The sequence below is a fragment of the Pelodiscus sinensis genome, chromosome 6 (genome assembly GCF_049634645.1).
Source record: "Pelodiscus sinensis isolate JC-2024 chromosome 6, ASM4963464v1, whole genome shotgun sequence".
Taxonomy (NCBI): domain Eukaryota; kingdom Metazoa; phylum Chordata; order Testudines; family Trionychidae; genus Pelodiscus; species Pelodiscus sinensis.
Window position 1 is genome coordinate 117,870,821 of NC_134716.1, and position 18,380 is coordinate 117,889,200.

Sequence of the window (18,380 nt, forward strand, 5' to 3'; positions counted from 1 at the left end):
TCCCTCAAGTTCTCCCACAACTAAGGTGGTCTGCCCTCCAGGAGGCCTGAAATCGGCTGTCTCCTGGTGACTATTGAAAGCTATCTTGGAGCTTTTAATAGGCTATTTTAAGAAAATGATGTGTGAGTGTGAGAGAGAGAGAATCTCTGAATAGCTTCAGTCAGACTTGGCAATAGCTGGGAGCAGCTCTGTGCTGAGGAACGTCAAAGCTGTTCTTCTTTCCCACCCTACCCTAGCAGTCTTCCTGCCACTGTGTTCCCAGAGCAGAACAGGAGCATTCCATTCTAACCATTTGCTTTTTGTTCCCCAAAGGGAACAGCAAGATCAGCTGTCAGATACTTCCCTGAGCTTTGAAAGGAGAGGGGTTCATGCTTGCTGGGCAATAGATATCAAAACAGTCTGGGAAGGCATTGTGGGATACTGGAGAAATCTAGTTATGTCAAGAAACAGCAATGTCTATATTGCTGCTTGGTTGCCCTACTTTTCTGCCAAAAGCTTTCTTCCTCTCCTTGAAGTGGTTTTATTTTGTCAGCAAAACAGCAGTTTTGCCACCAAAAGTAGCTTTTTGGTCAGCAAAAGGAAGCTTTCTTTGACAAAACTTTGTAATGTAGAGGAGGCCTTAATAGAGATGGGTTTTCTGTAGTATTGAGATCCGATATGTTTTGATATGTTTCAAAGGTGTAACTTCCTTCTCCACTCATGAAATTAAAACAGTTTTCCAGTGAATTGTTGTTCTCAAGCAGGCCCATGTGCACTTGCTTCTCTGATAACTACTTAGAGTAATATCTCAAATTCTTTGCTATATTGTAGTGAGGATATGTGGGAGGCAATGCAGTGTTGCTATTTGCTTTGCAAGTTCACTTGACAACCAGTGAAAATTCTGGGACATTTCAACTCTGTATAATCTCTTGTAACATCTAAGAATAAAATAAACCTTATTTTCCAAGCTTCTGAAGAAGGCAAATTGCTATTTTAGTACTGGGCTTAATATTAAAATTACACTGACTAGAATTGACTCATTCATAGCTGTTTCTCATTGACAATTGTATACAATTAGCAGCAATTCCATTCTGACCTTTGTTTTGTCCAAGAAAGCAGAACTGTGGACTCTCAAGTCATCATCCCTGTGATCATTTGAACTTTTATTAGTGGACCATCCTGTTTTAAAGCTGTTTTTACATGTTTTCTCTCAGTACAGAGCAGTATTCAGAGATTTCAGGAGAAGTTTTTTATCTTTGCTTTAACACCTCAACAAGTCAGAGAAATCTGCATTTCCAGGTAAGAGGAGTGTCTGACATGTATTAAATCACTACATTTGCAAAATTGCAGGGGTGGGTCAGAAAAATCTTCCTTCATATCTCTTAGCCTGTGGCATGATCTTTTATCTAAAGTGGTTGGAGCCGATTATTCAGTACACCTAAAATTAGTCTTTGTACAAATAATAATGGTTATGTTGGGAGACAAATCTACATAATCAGGGAGTTAGAGGAGGAGATGATGGGACCCGATTGTTTGAAATGAAATAGCTTTCTTGACTACTGAAAGAGTGGCAGACTGTTTTCTTTCTCTGTGTTCCCTGGTTACTGGGGTGGGAGGCTGTTTCTAACCTCTACCCTTGTTTGTCAGTGGAGCACAGTGGGAGGACCTCCTTTGTGCTGATTCCCTCCTCAGGTGGTGTCAGATTTTATTTTTTTTTCCTCCCCTCTCTACACAACCACCTCTGCAGTCCCAAGACCTTGCTGGAGGGAAGGTAGAGATCTAGTTTATTATTTTAATTAATACAAATAAATTGTTTTGGTTAAAAGTGCTTTGTCTTATATTGCATGGGTAGCTTAGTAATGAGAAACATACAAGTCTTGAAATTAACTAGAGATATTGGAGCAGATTTGTCATCCCCCCCCCCCCCCCCCCCCCCCCCCCCCCCCCCCCTCCCCCCGCGTGAGAAAAATTGGGATGTGAGATCGGGGGTAAGAGCGGAACAGTGAACTGTCTTTTTTTCCCTTTTTTCCCCCCCCAAACAGGGATTTCTTGCCAGGAGGCAGGAGGGATTACACAGTACAAGTTCAGCTAAGGTGATTTAGCGTTTTTCTTACATTGTTTGTACTTGGCTATTTTAATCTAAGTATATTTTAATGTGTAAATAGTTATCTGAGTGTAACGTCAGTTAAAAATCAAATTTCTTTTTGAAATAGGTTATGCCTTGCAGAGACTAGTTGTCCTCAGGAAGATAACTATCCCAATAGTTTATGCATTAAAGTAAATGGGAAATTATTTCCATTGCCGGTAAGTTATTAAAATTCTATTCCACCATGTAGCTTTTTCTCATTAGCTTGCTTAATGTCTAAAATGGGTGTGAAAAAGGACCTGACTCTTTTTTCAGAAATATGCTCACAACTTTATGTCTAATAGCCTGTGCAGTTATTGTGTGTGCATTAGGCACTGACAGTCACTAAGACACCAATACTAATGTTTAGCATTTTACACATGGAGGGTCTTTTTTTCTACGTTTGGGTCATCCAAGACACAGCTAAATTGCAGCATGACAATTCTTCCAAAAATTCTAATTCTGGTTGTATGGGAAACCTCTCTAGATAGCATCTGTAAAATCTTAGATATCAGCTTTGGCTGTACATAACCTGCTTTTAATTTGGGCTGTCTTTTGCTATTCGTTCTTGGAAGATCTCATTCCATAACTTGAATCTTTTAAAGATGTGAGGAAATAGCAATTTTCCTGGTGAGGATGAAGGATAAATAATAGGGCTCCAAACATGTCAATAGTGGTGGAGCCTAGCAGTTGTAGGGATTTTTTGGGGGGAAAAAGTTTCCTATCACAGAAATGGCTGATGTGAGATTCATTTCTACAAGCAGGTGTTTTCTTATCTGTTAACATTTGAGCGGTATTGTGATGACTCATATGAACTATAACTCTGAAACTTGAGGGTAGATGAAAAGGGAGGAGAAATTTATCCAATTAAAGATAATCTTTCTACAGCTCTGTAAAGCTGTACAAAATTTTTCTATATTGGTAACACAGTATAGTCCTAAAAGGGAAGTGAGGCTTATTGAGTTGAGAGAGGTGAGGCTTATTGAGTTGAGAGAGAGAAGGATAAGTACATGATTTGTGATGGCAAAATCTAAAAGGCGTGCCAAAAATAAATGCCAGAAAACAATATTTTTAACTTTGTATAAAAACTTCTGCTATCCAAAAACTTTGTAATGGTGTCTTTGGTAGATTTCAGGGTACAGTCAGAATTTCTAAAAAATTAGAGAGAGGTTTCTTTTCCTTATTTCAGGGATATGCTCCACCACCAAAAAATGGGATTGAGCAGAAGCGCCCAGGCCGCCCTCTGAATATTACATCTCTTGTTAGATTATCATCAGCAGTGCCAAACCAGATCTCCATTTCTTGGGCATCTGAAATTGGAAAGGTAAACTGGTCTTTGTACTATGAGAATAACCTTACTCAGTATTACTCCTTTTCCCATTTGATTGTTGCTGGCAAGAGAGGTGCTAACATTTATGTTGCCTGTATTCCTTCATTGTAAAGATTTCAACTCTTTCCATCCAGTAGCTTGCTAGGAAGAAAACATTTATTTTAAAAACTTTAATAAAAAGTTAGTTTACAAGAATGTATGGCTTTCAAAAAAGTTCCATAGAGCTTGCACGTGATTAAAGGGACGTTATTTAGGGCCCAAAAGCACACTCTTCCACAGCATAGGAAAGATAGTAAGTATGGCAGGAGATTACCTTGGATCAACCGGGAGCTCTTATATGATCTAAAAATCAAAAAGGAGTCATATAAAAAGTGGAAACTAGGTCAAATTACAAAGGATGAATATAAGCAAACAACACAGGAATGCAGGGGCAAGATTAGAAAGGCAAAGCCACAAAATGAGCTAAATCTAGGTGGAGACAGAAAGGGTAATAAAGAAGACGTTCTACAAATAGAAGCAAGAAGACCAAGGACAGCATAGGCCCATTGCTCAATGAAGAGGGAGAAACCATAACAATTGGAAATGGCAGAGGTACTTAATGACTTCTCTGTTTCGGTTTTCACTAAGAAGTTTGATGGTGACGGGATGCCTAAAAGAATGAATGCTAGTGGAAATGGGGTAGGTTTAGAAGTTAAAATTACTTAGAAAAGTTAGATGTCTTCAAGTCACCAAGGCCTGATGAAATGCATCCTGGAATACTCAAGTAGGGGATAGCTTAAGACTCAGATATCTGCTCTATCATCTTTGAAAAATCATTGAAGTTGGGAGAGATTCCAGAAGACTGGAAAAGGGAAAATATAGTGCCCATCTATAAAAAGGGAAGTAAGAATAACTCAGGAAAATACAGACCAGTCTGCGCCAAGGAAGATAATGGAGCAAGTATCTGGAAGATAAGGTGATAGGAAACAGCCAGCATGGATTTGTGAAGAACAAATGTCAAACCAATCTGATAGCTTTCTTTGATAGGACATCAAGCCTTGTGGACAATGGAGAAGCTGTGGATGTGGTATACCTAGACTTTAGTAAGGCATTTGACACGGTCTTACATGCCCTTATAAATAAAGTAGGGCAGGGGTTCTCAAACTTTGTGATACCACAACCCCCCTCTAATTTGCTTGCGATCTCCCCCCCCCCCCAGGGGGTCAGGACCCACAGTTTGAGAAACGTGGAATTAGGAAAATACAACCTAGATGGGGCTACTATAAGGTGGGTGCATAAGTGGCTGGATTACTGTTCTCCGAGAGTAGTTATTAATGATTGTCATGCTGGAAGGGCATAACAAGGGGAGTTTCACAGCGGTCCATTTGGGGCCAGTTCTGTTCAGTATCTTCATCAACGATAGATGATGGCATACAGAGTACGATTATTAAGTTTGCAGATGATACCAAGCTGGGAGGGGTTGCAAGTGCTTTGGAGGATAGGGTAAAATTCAAAATGACGTGGACAAACTAGAGAAACGGTCTGAGGTAAATAGGATGAAGTTAAAAGGACAGATGCTAAGTTCTCCACTCTAGGAAGGAACAATCAGTTTTATGCATACAGAATGGGAAGTGTCTGTCTAGGAAAGCATACTGCTGAAAAGGATTTAGGGGTCATAGTGGACCACAAGCCAAATATGAGTTGTGTGTGACACTGTTGCAAAAAAAATGCATCCCAGAATCATGTTTCTAACAGGAGTGTTGTGAACAAGACATGAGAAGTCATTCTTTTGCTCTACTCTGCACTGATTAGTCCTCATTTGGAGTATTGTGTCCAGTTCTGGACACATTTAAAGAAAGAAGTGGAGAAATTGGAGAAGATCCAGAGAAGAGAAACAAAAATGATTAAAGGTCTCGAAAACATGAGCTATGAGGATAGACTGAAAGAATTGGGCTTGCTTAATTTGGAAAAGAGAAGACTGAGAGGGGATATGATAGCAGTTTTCAAGTATCTAAAAGGGAGTTACAAGGAGGAGGGAAAAATATTGTTCTCTTTGACTTCTGATGATAGGACAAGAAGCAATGGGCTTAAATTGCAGCGAGAAGTTTAGGTTGGACATTAGGAAAAACTTCCTAACTGTCTGGGTCATTAAACACTGGAATAAACTGCCTGGGGAGGTTGTGGAATGTCCATCACTGGAGAGCTTTAAGCGAAGGTTGGATAGACATCTATCAGTGATGATCCAGATGGTGCTTGGTCCTGCTGTGAGGGCAGGGGACTGGACCTGATGACTTTTTGAGGTCCCTTCCATTTCTAGTATTGTATGATTCTGCGATTAATGGCTATAAAAGACATTCTGATCCCACTGAAGTTCATGGCAAACTTCAAAGAGTTCAGCGGTGCCAGCATTTTACGTGAAACTTTTAAAGTAAAACCAAAATGGTAAAAATTTAGAATTGCTTCAGAGAATTTTTTTATCCTTAACTGTTTGTAGTGAGATGAAGATTAATAAAATGACTCGTAATGAGAGAAACTTGCCATTTCCTAGGTTGAGACAAAGAAAATGCTCTCTAGCATGAGCCTTCTATAGACAATTGGCCATTAAGACCAGTAAGGCTATGTCTAAACTACATTCCTTTTCCGAAAGAGGAATGTAAATGAGCCCAATTGAAAATGCAAATGAAGCGCGGATTTACAAATCTTATGCTTCATTTGCAGAATCGTGTGAGCGCTTTTTCAAAAAAAGGGTTTTTTGAAAAAGAAACTGCTGTCTAGACGGGGTTCTTTGGGGGGGGAGACTTTTTTCGAAAGAACCCGAGATGTATGGGTTCTTTCGAAAAAGGTTATTTTTTGTTTTTTTCTCTCCAAAAGAACCCCGTCTAGACAGCAGTGTGGTTTTTTTTTTTTCTTTTCAAAAAAGCACTCACGCCTTTCTGCAAATGAAGTGCGAGATTTATAAATCCGTGCGTCTTTGGCATTTTCGATCGGGCTCATTTACATTCTTCTTTAAGAAGAGAAATGTAGCTTACGCATGCCCTAAGAGACATTAGAGAATGCAGGAGCAGACGTTTTGAAAATGCCTTGTCTCCAGCCACCCTCATGCAGACATGCATTTGAGTTTCCTATTTTCTGTCCAAATGCTGTTCATTTTTAAGTAATGTTTCAATGAAATCAACTTTTATTTAATAAACTACAGAAATTTACTTGACAATAGCTGTTAAGTCTCCAGTTATTCTCTTACAAAGTTCAATTGCAGTTCTCATTACTGAAACAGGGCAAGTACATAATTATCTGGGGTTACAATGAGATGTATATCCTCTATTGCAAATGGAGCCTCTTCCCTCAAGGGGCTGAGTGAATTCAGGGTAGGTGAAGAGAAAGAGACATGAAGTAAAGGTGCATAGAAAGTTTCTCTCATTTCCTAGTCTCCATTTTTCTAAGGGAGCTGTATTATCCCTTTCAATTTTATATAAAACCTTAATTGTTTTTAGCAGAAAAACGTATTTTGAACTGCCAAGCATCAAGGAGGTTGAAGTACATGTATTGAGACCTGAAGCCCTGTGGCAATTCTAGATGAAACTTGTGTTCTTTTGAAAATACAAAGGCCACTGTCAAGTAGTTTTTAATCCCAAAATTTAGGCTTTGAGAGTTTTTTCAGCAAAGTTGTGTATATATTAATAGAATTTTTTCATAATCCTGTTTAAAACTTCAAGTGAAAACTGTTAGAATTAGGGATGTCTGCGGTTATCTGGTTAACCTTATGGGGTGATGCTTGCTGGTTAAGAGTGCGCCAGCCCAGCAAGGCTACTGACAACAGTAGCCCATTTAAGCAATTAACTGATTAAATGGGATTTTACATCCCTAATTAGAATTTAAACTCTTATCTTCAGTGTCTGCACTTCAAATATTATAGCATTCTACCGAGGCATGAAAATGAGAGAGAAACTCATTAGTCTATCTTCACTACCCGTGCTGAGAGAGGAATGCAATAAGTTAGTGACATAAATTGTGTAAAATGAGACTAGCAACTGCTAAAAGATGAGGCTGATTAATTACAAAAAAGAAAACACTACAACTGGGAAAAGAGGGAGTCAGCCATACAAAGTATATAGGCTCATGTACAGTTTTCATGGAGAAGACAACAAAAAGAGCAGAATGAGTTTGGGCTACACTGCAACAAAAAGGTGTTCTTCCTCATGGGATAATAACTTTCATTAGCCAACGTGGGATAAAGTAGCATGAAGACATGACAACTCTGCCTTGAGTTTGGGTTAGTAGTTCAAGTTGAGCTCCAGGGTCCCTTAAGGGCTTTAGCTTAAATTGCTAACCTGAATAAAAGCAGAGGTGCCGTGTCTTCACTGCTATTTTTATCTGAAGTAGTACTTTTTATTTGTAGTGTAAACACACTTTCAGAGGTTAAAGGGAGTAAAGATCTTAGAAATAAATATATTAGAGGTAAAATGAGTATCAGAAGGAAGTGGATTTTAATAAAGGAAGGAAATCGATGGCTGTAAAAGGTTGATACTGAATTTATTTTTTTTAAATGTCTTTGACAAGAAAGCTAAAGGAAAGCAGTCTGGACATATAGAAGGTGAGGAAGATCATATTAAAATGGCTATTGCTAAAGAGCAGGTAAGGGATACTTGAAAAAAAATTCAATACCTATAATTTAGTTAGTTTGGAAGATAATTACCTATGATATAAACGCTTTGTCTACACGGGCGCACTTTGGCAACTAAACAGTGAGAGCATTTACACTACAACGTGACTGTTTGGGAAAAACAGCCAGTTTTGGTGACAAACTTCCACCCCGAGAGACGTTTTTTTCTTCCCCCTCCCTTTATTGTCATCATAGCCAATGTGGACTCTGCTGTTTTGTTGAGAGAACTGGCTTCTGTCAATATCCCATAATGCCTGCCCGGATGACTGTGCTCAGTGTTTTGATCTCTGCTGACCTGCAGGCAGTGCATTCCTTACCTTTCAAAGCTCCTGGGAAGTTTGACAGCTCAGTGAGTTACTCCATTTGGGGAACAAACAATAAATCTTTGGAATTCTCCTGTTTTGCCGTGCCAAAAACACTGCGGGCAGATGGCTGCTGCAGGGGGAGGGCTGGAGAGACTGCTGCCCTGCTTTGACATTCCTCAGCACAAAGAACTCACGGAGCTATGGGGGAATTCCAAGAAGTGCAGGGATCAACTCTGTCTTCCCGCTGCAACTCACTTTGGAATGCTTATCAACATTGCTAGTATCCTGTCAACACAGAGAGCAAAGCAATGTGGCCATAAAATGTGGACAGTGAGGCAGAAAAACCAGTTTTATCGGTTTTCACTGTTGGTGACAGCATTTTTGTTGCCAAATTTTTCCAGTGTAGACATTGCCTATGCAATCAAGGAATTTGCTGTGACTGACATTTTAGTATTCAAGTTGGGAGAACTGGTGAGATGGAGAACTGGTGAGATGCCAGAAAAATTTGTATCCTTACTCAAAAAAAGGAATGGGGATTGATCCCAACAGCAACATTCTATAAAATAAATATTAGAGGAAATCAATGAGATGTAGACAAGCAAGCCCATAATGGTTCCCCTACATTATTCAGGCTCTGTGTGAAGCCAGTGGGAAAACTAGTGAGACGACATGGTCTGTCATGTCACTAGACCGCTCTCATTTCAAACAAACTTGGCATCAGTTGTAGTATAACTAATGTTAAACACATCAGGCCATCCGCATAGCAACATGGATTACTGCAGCTACATCAATGCAGTATTCTGTCTACATTGGTTCTCAAAGCTATTTTGTGCAAGGTGTGAAGTACTGACACTGAAGCGCTTGTGGGACTACTTATAAGATGGATGGAGCAAAGCACTTCACAATGTGCTTAGATTACAAGTCAGCATCTTGCAGGATTGAGCCCTGAATTCAGTAGTCAAGTTCAAGGTCTGTCATCAAATTGGAAACCTTCCTTGGTATTGGTCCCAGCTTCTAAGAAATCCTCTCTCACTCAGTGATCATAAACTGCCATAATAGCTACATTTATTAGTGATAAATCGGTTACTAGGTAGTGAAAGCCTCATGAATGCATAACTTTCAAAGGAGTTGGATCTAGACTATTGAACGTGTTCCTGCAGAGATGCATGATCAGAGCTTACTCCTTCAGAACTCAAATCTTTTTTTGTCTCCTACTTGGCTTCCCCCAGTTTCCTCACATGCATGGAGACAACTTTTTTGTCTATTCCGATGAACTTCAAAGGAAGAAATGCCTTTGTTTAATTTTTAAATGCAGAGGAGTGTTTAAGTAGGAGACGCTCTGATTCTACAATGACGGACGCCATAAGACAATAGCTAGAATGAAAGAAACCTGGCTGAAGAATTGTAAGCCAAAGGGTTATATGCAGCAAATTATGTTGGAAGGGAGGTGTCTAGGGGGGATACTGTAGTGTCATAATCTTCATCTGTGATCTAGAAGAAGTGATAAGTGAGTTAGATCTCAGTTTGCAATTTTCTGCTGGCTTCTCTGATTTAGAAAGTTCAAACCAATATTACCAAGAAAAAGTAGGGAACAAACATCAAAAGTAGTAATGGTATTAGGGATGTAAGTGACTAGTTGACTATCAGTTGATTAGTCGCTCCCCCTCGCCTTGCTGTCTCTATCAGAGAGAGGCAGCAATGGGAGGGAGCAAGAGCCAGTGCTGCGGGGAGCCAGCTTAAAAGCCGGTTCCCCTCAGCACCATCTCCACATGGGGAGGCTGGGGTACAACGGGGAACTGGCAGCGATTCTGCCTTTGAAATGTAGCAAGAGGAAGGCAGAAGCACAGCAGGAGCACAGGGTCAGTGGGGGACTGCTTGAGTCCCCCCACTGGCTCCATGCTCCCTTTGGCACTTTAGCTTTTGAAATGTAGCAAAAGCCGTCAAGGCTCTTGCTACATTTCAAAGGCGGAGGTGCCCTTATCGACTAATTGAATGGTTGATGCAATTTGCATCAACCATTCGATTAGCTGATTAATCTAAATTTAACATCCTTAAATGGTATGAATCTAGTCCAGGATACTCTTGAGTTTGCTATCTGATACATTAGTAATGAAATGGTTGCTCTCTTCTGGTTTGACCAAAAAGATGGTGACAAATTGGAGGGTGTTCAGAAGAGAGCATCAAAAGTTATTTGAGGCCAAGAGTGCTTAATTTGCAGAAAGGGTGACTTAACTTTCACTTAAATAAAATAATATTTATGTGGGGACATGACTTTTGACGTTGCCCGGGTGTAAATAACAAGAAAAAAGGGATGTCTTTTGACATAAGTTTTCCCCTTCTTAACCACAACCCTTTATGATCAATCAGGACAAATTTCTGATGGTGAGATTTGCAGTGCTGAGGAATAGTCTTTCAGGTGAAATATTGGAGCCTAGTTCTTGTAATCCAGTTTAAACTGCAGGATATTAATGTCTGTATCTCAAAGAACTATCGAACATTAGAGGAGCATAGAAGAAATTGCATAGTCTTCTATCTTCATATTATTACTATTTCTCAGATGCAAACTTCCATCTTCATCTGTGATCCACTGTATTACAGATATTGGAGATGTATAGACATAAGATTACTCTCCTTCTGTTCACTTGGTGGCTGTTAAAGAAAAGAAGCGGGGGAAAATAATAGTCTGAAATGTCCACCAGGAATTATATGGGCATATGTCTTTTTTTTTTTTTTTTTTTTTTTTTTTTTTTATAAACAGTTTTATATTCTCTTTTGAATCACCGTAAGAGATGCCTCTCATAAAACTGTCAATTGCATGACTTGTCATCTGGCCTATTTCTCTATTGGTGTAAGAGGGTGAAACTTTATGAAGAGGTGCTCTGTCTTAAACCAGCTGTGAATTTATCCCACTGATAGCAATAGATTCGTACTTCGGTCAGCAAACTAATACATGGCTCTATTTGGGAATAAATTCCATTGCTGCACCTATGTTAATCTTGGGGTATAAAATCCTGTTTAATCAGTTAACCAGTTAAATGCTTAAACAGGGGCAGCTGTGCTAGAGTGGAGATGCTTACTGGTCAACTGTTCACATCCCTTCATTAACCTATAGTAATATTTTAAAAAGTGCGGCCATTTGTTTCATTGAATCAGTCTGTTTTATTCTACTAGTATATCGTGTGTGTGTGTGTGTGTGTATATAGATAGATAGATAGATAGTAGCCCAGTGTCTGAGAGTCTGTAACGCTGAAATGCTGGTTGTTCCCTCTGGGAGGCGCTGTTGCTGAAATGCTGGCTATTCCCTCTGGGCGGCCCGTGCTGCATGGGGAATGCAGAGCCCAAATGGCCGCTTGCACTGCTTGCTCCCCTGCGGTGGCTCAGCTGAGTGGTGCAGAAGTGAGCCGAGCACCACGGCGGGAGGTGAAGGGGGACGGGACGGTGACATGCGGTGTGACAGCGGCTCTAGGCCCTGCCCCCTGACCGTGAACGTCACCGCCCCGCCCTCCCTTCGCCTCCCGCCGTGGTGCTCGGCTGACTTCTGTGCCGCTCAGCCAGGCCACTGCAGGGGAGCAAGTGACACAAGCGACTGTTGGGGCTCCACACCCCCCCATGCAGAACGGGAGTGCAGAGCCCAAACGGCCATTTGGGCTCTGCGGCGCCCTGAGTGAGAGGCAGGAGGGGGAGGAGGAGAGAGAGTGAGAGAGCGGGGGAGACTAGAGGAGGAGGGGGGAGAGATGGAGCGAGACACCGGAGGCTCAGGAGAGAAGACCGACATGGAGGAGAGACCTGAAAATCCCGTCTGATGATGGGCTACTTGGCTAGTATTTAAATAATCTTTCTGTGTAGTGAAGTGTTTGTTTATTGCATGAAATAAAACTGATTTTTTTTTTTTCAAATGAAAGGTAGGAAAACTTTTCAGTCCTTAGTCATTTTTCTTCCTTTGTAGAATTACTCCATGTCTGTATATCTCGTTCGGCAACTCACTTCAGCCATGCTTTTACAGAGGTTAAAAATGAAAGGTATCCGAAATCCAGACCATTCGAGAGCACTGAGTAAGTTGGTTTAATTTTTCCCAATTTGTTTTGAAGCAATCTAGAATTGGTTAAAGATACCAGATTTACAGCACTGCGCCTATACCAAAGTCTTCTATCCCCAGTACAGAGAAAGAGCTTGCATTGCTTTTGCTTATTCTAGACCATGAGAGAGCACCTACTCCACGTCTGAATAGTCTCTTAATATTGCTGAAAGTATCTCTAGTGGTGGAGTGCAAGATGCAGCATTTGTGTTGACATCAATATCTATTTCTCTCTCCACAGGTATGAGGTGTCATTCACCTTCCTGTGAAGTTTAAAGACTTTCTGGTAGATCCCCTTCAAAGGTTCTATTTGATTCAATATGTATATAGATTAGCGTCTGCTCATGCAAACACCACTGTGCTTAGTGCTAACTAGATCATCAGTGGGATTACTCTTGATGGCAGTAGGTACTCTGCCTGCCAGTGTTTGCAGGATTGGTCCTTAAGACAGGAAATCAATGCCAATTTGATACTTGCTGCAAGCAGCTTTCTCGGTTTCTTAATTTAGATGACTTTACATGAAAATTAAATAGATGTTTGAATAGATACTCATTAATATACTGAGTGGCAAGAAAGACATTTTTAACAATGGTTATGAAATTAAACTGCTTTTTTCATTTTAATAGTTAAAGAAAAACTGACTGCTGATCCTGATAGTGAAATTGCCACAACCAGTTTGCGGGTATCTTTGATGTGTCCTGTAAGTAGACTTGGGAAGTATAATATGCAATTAATTTTTTGGGTGAGGTGGGAGGGGAGATCATTCTTCATTTTTATTCATTTTAAATTCAAACTTAGGTTTCCTGTAAAAAGGCCCACAACTCAGAACTCTGTAAATAGCTTTTATTCTTGGTGGAATTTCTATAATAAGGGGTGTTTTTTTTTTTTAAATACAAACAGTAGTCAACAAGTTACAGAATAAAAATATTGTGAGATCATCCAGTTCAACATACCTGATCATGTGTATCTTTCAAGACTTTTAAACAGGAGAGGAAGCATTGTTATTCCTCACCCCCTTTTTTTAAAGAGTGAAACTGAGGCATTGAAAGTTGACATCACCCCCGTCAGCAAATGGTAGTGTAGACCTAGCCTGAATGCTACCAATCGTAAGATGTACAAATAATTTTGGGATTCTCTTTGAGCATATTTAGATTGATTTCCTTCTGGAAATAATGCCTCAGGTCTGTAGTAGTGTAATCTTTTAACGCAAGCAAGCTGCCTGGGAGCCGAAACTCTTCGGTTTCATTCCCAGCTCAGTCACGGTTTTGTGTGACTGCCAAGCTATGTTATAGACTTTATTATTCAGTTCACCCTTTTGAATTTATATTAAACCAACTTTATAATTCAGACTGAACCATTTAATGTTTATAAAGTGCTTTCAGATCCTGGGATAAATTGTATGAAATATAATGGATGCTTCAAACATTTTACTATAACAAAATCACAGCAATAGAACACTGACCTAGGACCAGCACAATCTGCTATAAAAGTCTGTACTGGGCCTTGACAGGGTATGTCTAGACTGCAGGGCTTTTTCAGGATACTGGAGGTAACTCCGCTGCGTCCAGGGAACACATCTGCTCTTCCTCAAAAAAAAAAAAAAAAAAAAAAAAAGTGGAAGAGCAGATGCACTCTTTCGGAAGCTCTGTGGGCTCTTCTGAAAGTGGGATTTTTTCCAAAATTTGGCCCAGTGTAGACAGGCCAAGTTTTGGAAAAGCCTTTTCTGGGGGGTGGCACAGAAAAAGGTACGCAGATTATGGAGCACATTTTCTGTACGTTTTTCTGAAAAAAAGTTGTAGTGTAGACATAGCCGCATTTAGAGACATTGGTTTTTGCCTCTGTGTGAATAACACAATACTTTCTGCACATGCAACTCCTTTTGATACTGATAGGATTTATGGGTATGACAGAATGTTGGACTGGGCTTTTATTTACCAACAGAGAACCATTCTAATTCCGAGTCTTTTTTCATTGTTACCTCTGAAAATGTATACCAGTTCCTCTTGTCTGTCATGCTGATACTTGTTTCTATTGCATCTCCTGCAGCTGGGAAAAATGAGACTAACAATTCCATGTCGTGCTGTTACTTGTACACATCTGCAATGTTTTGATGCTGCTCTTTATCTACAAATGAATGAAAAGAAACCCACCTGGATTTGTCCTGTCTGTGACAAAAAGGCAGCTTATGAAAGTCTAATATTAGATGGGTAAGAGGTTGAGCCTGTCAATTTACCTTTTTTACAGTAGTTCTGTTTCTTGGAATATAAATACAGTTAAGTACAAATCTATCCTATGGCTTCAACATTGAGATCTACAGCTTCTGGCTATTTTTATTTCAATTGTATTTTATTAGTTTGAATATTCAGAGATGTCAGGGCCAGAAGGGACCATTTATGATAATATAAAATGACCTACATAACATCAGACCAAAGAACCTTCTCTAGTAATTCCTGCATCAACCCTATCACTTCTGGTTTGAACTATAAAATACCTCTTAAGACATCCAGTCTTGATTTAGATTTCAGAATTCACCTTGTCGTTGTGCCCTGATCTACAGTAGGATCTTTGTGCAAAATAACACCCCCAAGTTTGAATTGATAAGTTCTGTACCCACACTAGGGATGTTAGATATCAGGTAATTGAATACTCATGTAACCGCATGAAATCTTGGTGGTTACTCGACTATTTGATAGTCACCAAGAATGGGGACGGCAGCCAGCGTGCTGCCATCCCACACTGCTATGTCTGTATCTGGGAGGGGGAGCCAGTTTAAAAACCAGCACCTCGTGCAGACCAGCTGCCTGCTGCCCTGCACTGCTGCCTCTGATACAGAGGCAGCAAAGGTGGGTGTGGGGGAAAATGTGTGTAGTCAAGAAGATGAACTGATAAGCACAGGCTTATCGGTTAATTTTATAGTCTACTACACGTTGATATCCCTAGTCCACGCTATCATGCCCATTATTTCAAAATATACAGAGATAATATTTCTCAATACCTTAAATGACTGCTTCTTGGAGTAGCTGGTTCTGGAACCCACAAGGGAAGAGGCTATTCTTGATTTAGTCCTCAGTGGATTGCAGGATCTGGTTCAAGAGGTAAATATAACTGGACCGCTTGGAAATAGTGACCATAATATAATAAAATTTAACATCCCTGTGGTGGGAAAAACACCTCAGCAGACCAACACTGTGGCATTTAATTTCAGAAAGGGGGAACTACACAAAAATTAGGAAATTAAACAAATTAAAAGGTACAGTGTCAAAAGTAAAATCTCTGCAAGCAGCATGGAAACTTTTCAAAGACACAATAATAAAGGCCCAACTGAAATGTATACCCCAAGTTAAAATGACAGTAGGAGAACCAAAAAAGTGCCACCCTGGCGTAACAACCAGGTAAAAGAAGCAGTGACAGATAAAGAGATTTTTAAAAAAGCGGAAGTGAGATCCTAGTGAGGAAAATAAAGGGCCATAAACTTTGTCAAATTAAGTTTAAAAAAATATAATAAAAAGGGCCAAAAAGGAGTTTGAAGAGTAGCTAGCCAAAACCTCAAAAAATAATAGTAAGATATTTAAGTACATCAGAAGCAGGAATATAATATACTTACATTTCCAGAAAGCCTTTGACAAGTCCCTCACCAAAGGCTCTTAAGTAAAGTAAGTTGTCATGGGATAAGAGGGAAGGTCCTTTCATGGATTGAGAACTGGTTAAAAGACAAGAAACAAAGGGTAGGAATAAATGGTAAGTTTTCTGAGTGGAGAGAGGTAACTAGTGAGGTCCCCCAAGGGTCTGTTCTGGGACCCATCCCATTGAATTATTTATACATGATCTAGAGCAGGGGTTCCCAAACCTTTTGGCACGGGGACCAGTAAATCCATTCATGAGCTTTTGGAGGACTGGTAACATTCGTTTGCATATTTGCATATTCATTAAGCAAATGATGAATATTCAAATAAATTGTTTCTGGTCCTCCCAAAGCCCCCAGTGCCAGCTTTAGCAAAGCTTTTGATATGGTCACCCACAATATTCTTACCAGCCAGTTAAGGGAATATGAATTGGATAAATGGACTGTAAGATGGATAGACCAGGGTTTCCCAAACGTTTTACTTTAGTTGGAAACCGGTTTTTTTTCCAGTACTGTTTTTTGCAGCCCAAAAGTACAAATGCATATTAAAAAAAAGAATTAAAAATGAATAAATTTTCAGTGTTTCATCTGGCTGCATCCTCCGCCCAGCCTGGGCCAGGGCTTAAGGGATCTGGTGCCACATGGACACTCCAGGAGGCGGGAGCAGGAGCAGATTGGGGGGAGGGTATCTGGCTAGGAGGGAAGGTGCAAGGAGGGGTAGGGTTGCCAGGTGTCCAGTTTTGTGCCGGACAGTCAGGTATTTGAGGGTTCTGTCCGGGAAACACATTGAGAAAATACCGGACATATAAAATGTCCGGTATTTTCTAATTAGGCAAGTTTTATTTTTATTATTATTAGGTGTATCAGCCCATAGCTGCGAACTGCCTGGCTGGTAGATGTGCTCATGCTGCATGAGTGTGTCTGCCAGCCAGGCAGTTCACAACTACTCGAGGGAGGGTATTGGGCGGGGCGCATGGGGGCAAAATGGAATCCCCAGGGCCGGACCCACTCGTGCCTGGGTCAGTCCCGCTTCCCACGGGCCGATTCGCTCCCCCGCCCCACTTCTCCTGATCTTCCCTCGTCCAGCCCTGCTGCCCCCGTCCAGCCCTGCTTCCAGCAGCCAGTTCTTACCTCCCACCCCCAACCCCTCACCTTCCCCCCGTCCCCCACCGATCTTCCCTGGCTAGCCCTGCTCCCCCCGACAACCCCCCTGACCAGCCCCACTGCCCTCCCAGCCGGCCAGTTCTCTCCCACTTCCCCTCCCAATCTCCCCCGGCCAGCCTCGCTGCCCCCGTCCAGCCCTGCTTCCGGTGGCTGGTTCTCCAGTCCTCCTCCTCCCGATCTCCCCCGGCCAGCCTTGCTGCCCCCAACCTTGCTTCCCAGTTGCTGGTTTCCCCCTCACCACACACATACCTCCTCCCAGCCCGCCCCGCCCCCCTCCAGCCAGCCACACTGAGGCCCGGTATTTTTTTCCCGCGGTCTGGTACCAAGCCACGGCCCATAGTTTGGGAAATGCTGATCTAGAGGAAGGGGTAAATAGTGAGGTGGTAACATTTGCAGATGATACCAAACTGCTCAAAGTAGTTAAGACCAAAGCAGAGTGTGAAGAGCTTCAAAAAGATCTCATCAAACTCTGTGATTGGGCATCAAAATGGCAAATGAAATTTAATGTTGATAAATGTAAAGTAATGCACACTGGAAAAAATAATCCCAATTATATATACAATATGATGGGAACTAATTTAGCTACCACTATTCAAGTGAAAGATCTTGGAGTCATTGTGGATAGATATTTCTCTGAAAACATCCACTCTGTGCAGCAAGAGTTAAAAAAGCAAATAGAATGTTAGGAGTCATTAACTTCAGAGGGATAGCCGAGTTAGTCTGTACAGGATAAAGTTAAGAAACAACAAATAATCTGGTAGCATTTTAAAGACTAACAAAACATGCAGATGGTATTATGAGCTTTGGGCTGTGCTTTGTGTTAAAGTGCTACCATACTATTTGTTGCTTTTTAAGGAGTTATTAAAAAAGGGATAGAAAATAAGACGGAGAATATCTTATTGCCTCTATATAAAACCACGGTACACCCACATCTTAAATATGGCGTACAGATGTGTACGCCTCATCTCAAGAAAGATATATTGGCATTGGAAAAGGTTCAGAAAAGGGCAACAAAAATGCGTAGGGGTTTGGAACAGGTCCTATATGAAGAGAGATTAAAAAGACTTTGACTTTTCATCTTAGAAAAGAGGAGACTCGGTGGTGGGGGGGAGAGCGGGAAGATAGAGGTCTATAAAATCAT

At 40.8% G+C, this 18,380-nt stretch overlaps 1 protein-coding gene across 9 annotated transcripts in view; it reads left to right on the forward strand.

The window, feature by feature from the left end:
• PIAS2 (protein inhibitor of activated STAT 2) overlaps positions 1-18,380 on the forward strand; it is a 56,800-nt gene that overhangs the window by 27,560 nt on the left and 10,860 nt on the right. For 8 of the 9 annotated variants that reach the window (XM_075932710.1, XM_075932711.1, XM_075932715.1 and 5 more), the window contains 7 exons: positions 1,194-1,278; positions 2,022-2,072; positions 2,193-2,283; positions 3,294-3,428; positions 12,325-12,430; positions 13,080-13,153; positions 14,500-14,660. In XM_075932710.1, coding sequence (XP_075788825.1) covers positions 1,194-1,278; positions 2,022-2,072; positions 2,193-2,283; positions 3,294-3,428; positions 12,325-12,430; positions 13,080-13,153; positions 14,500-14,660 — 703 coding nt within the window. The remainder of the gene's footprint in view (positions 1-1,193; positions 1,279-2,021; positions 2,073-2,192; positions 2,284-3,293; positions 3,429-12,324; positions 12,431-13,079; positions 13,154-14,499; positions 14,661-18,380) is intronic. The other variant, XM_075932713.1, reaches the window with a different exon arrangement.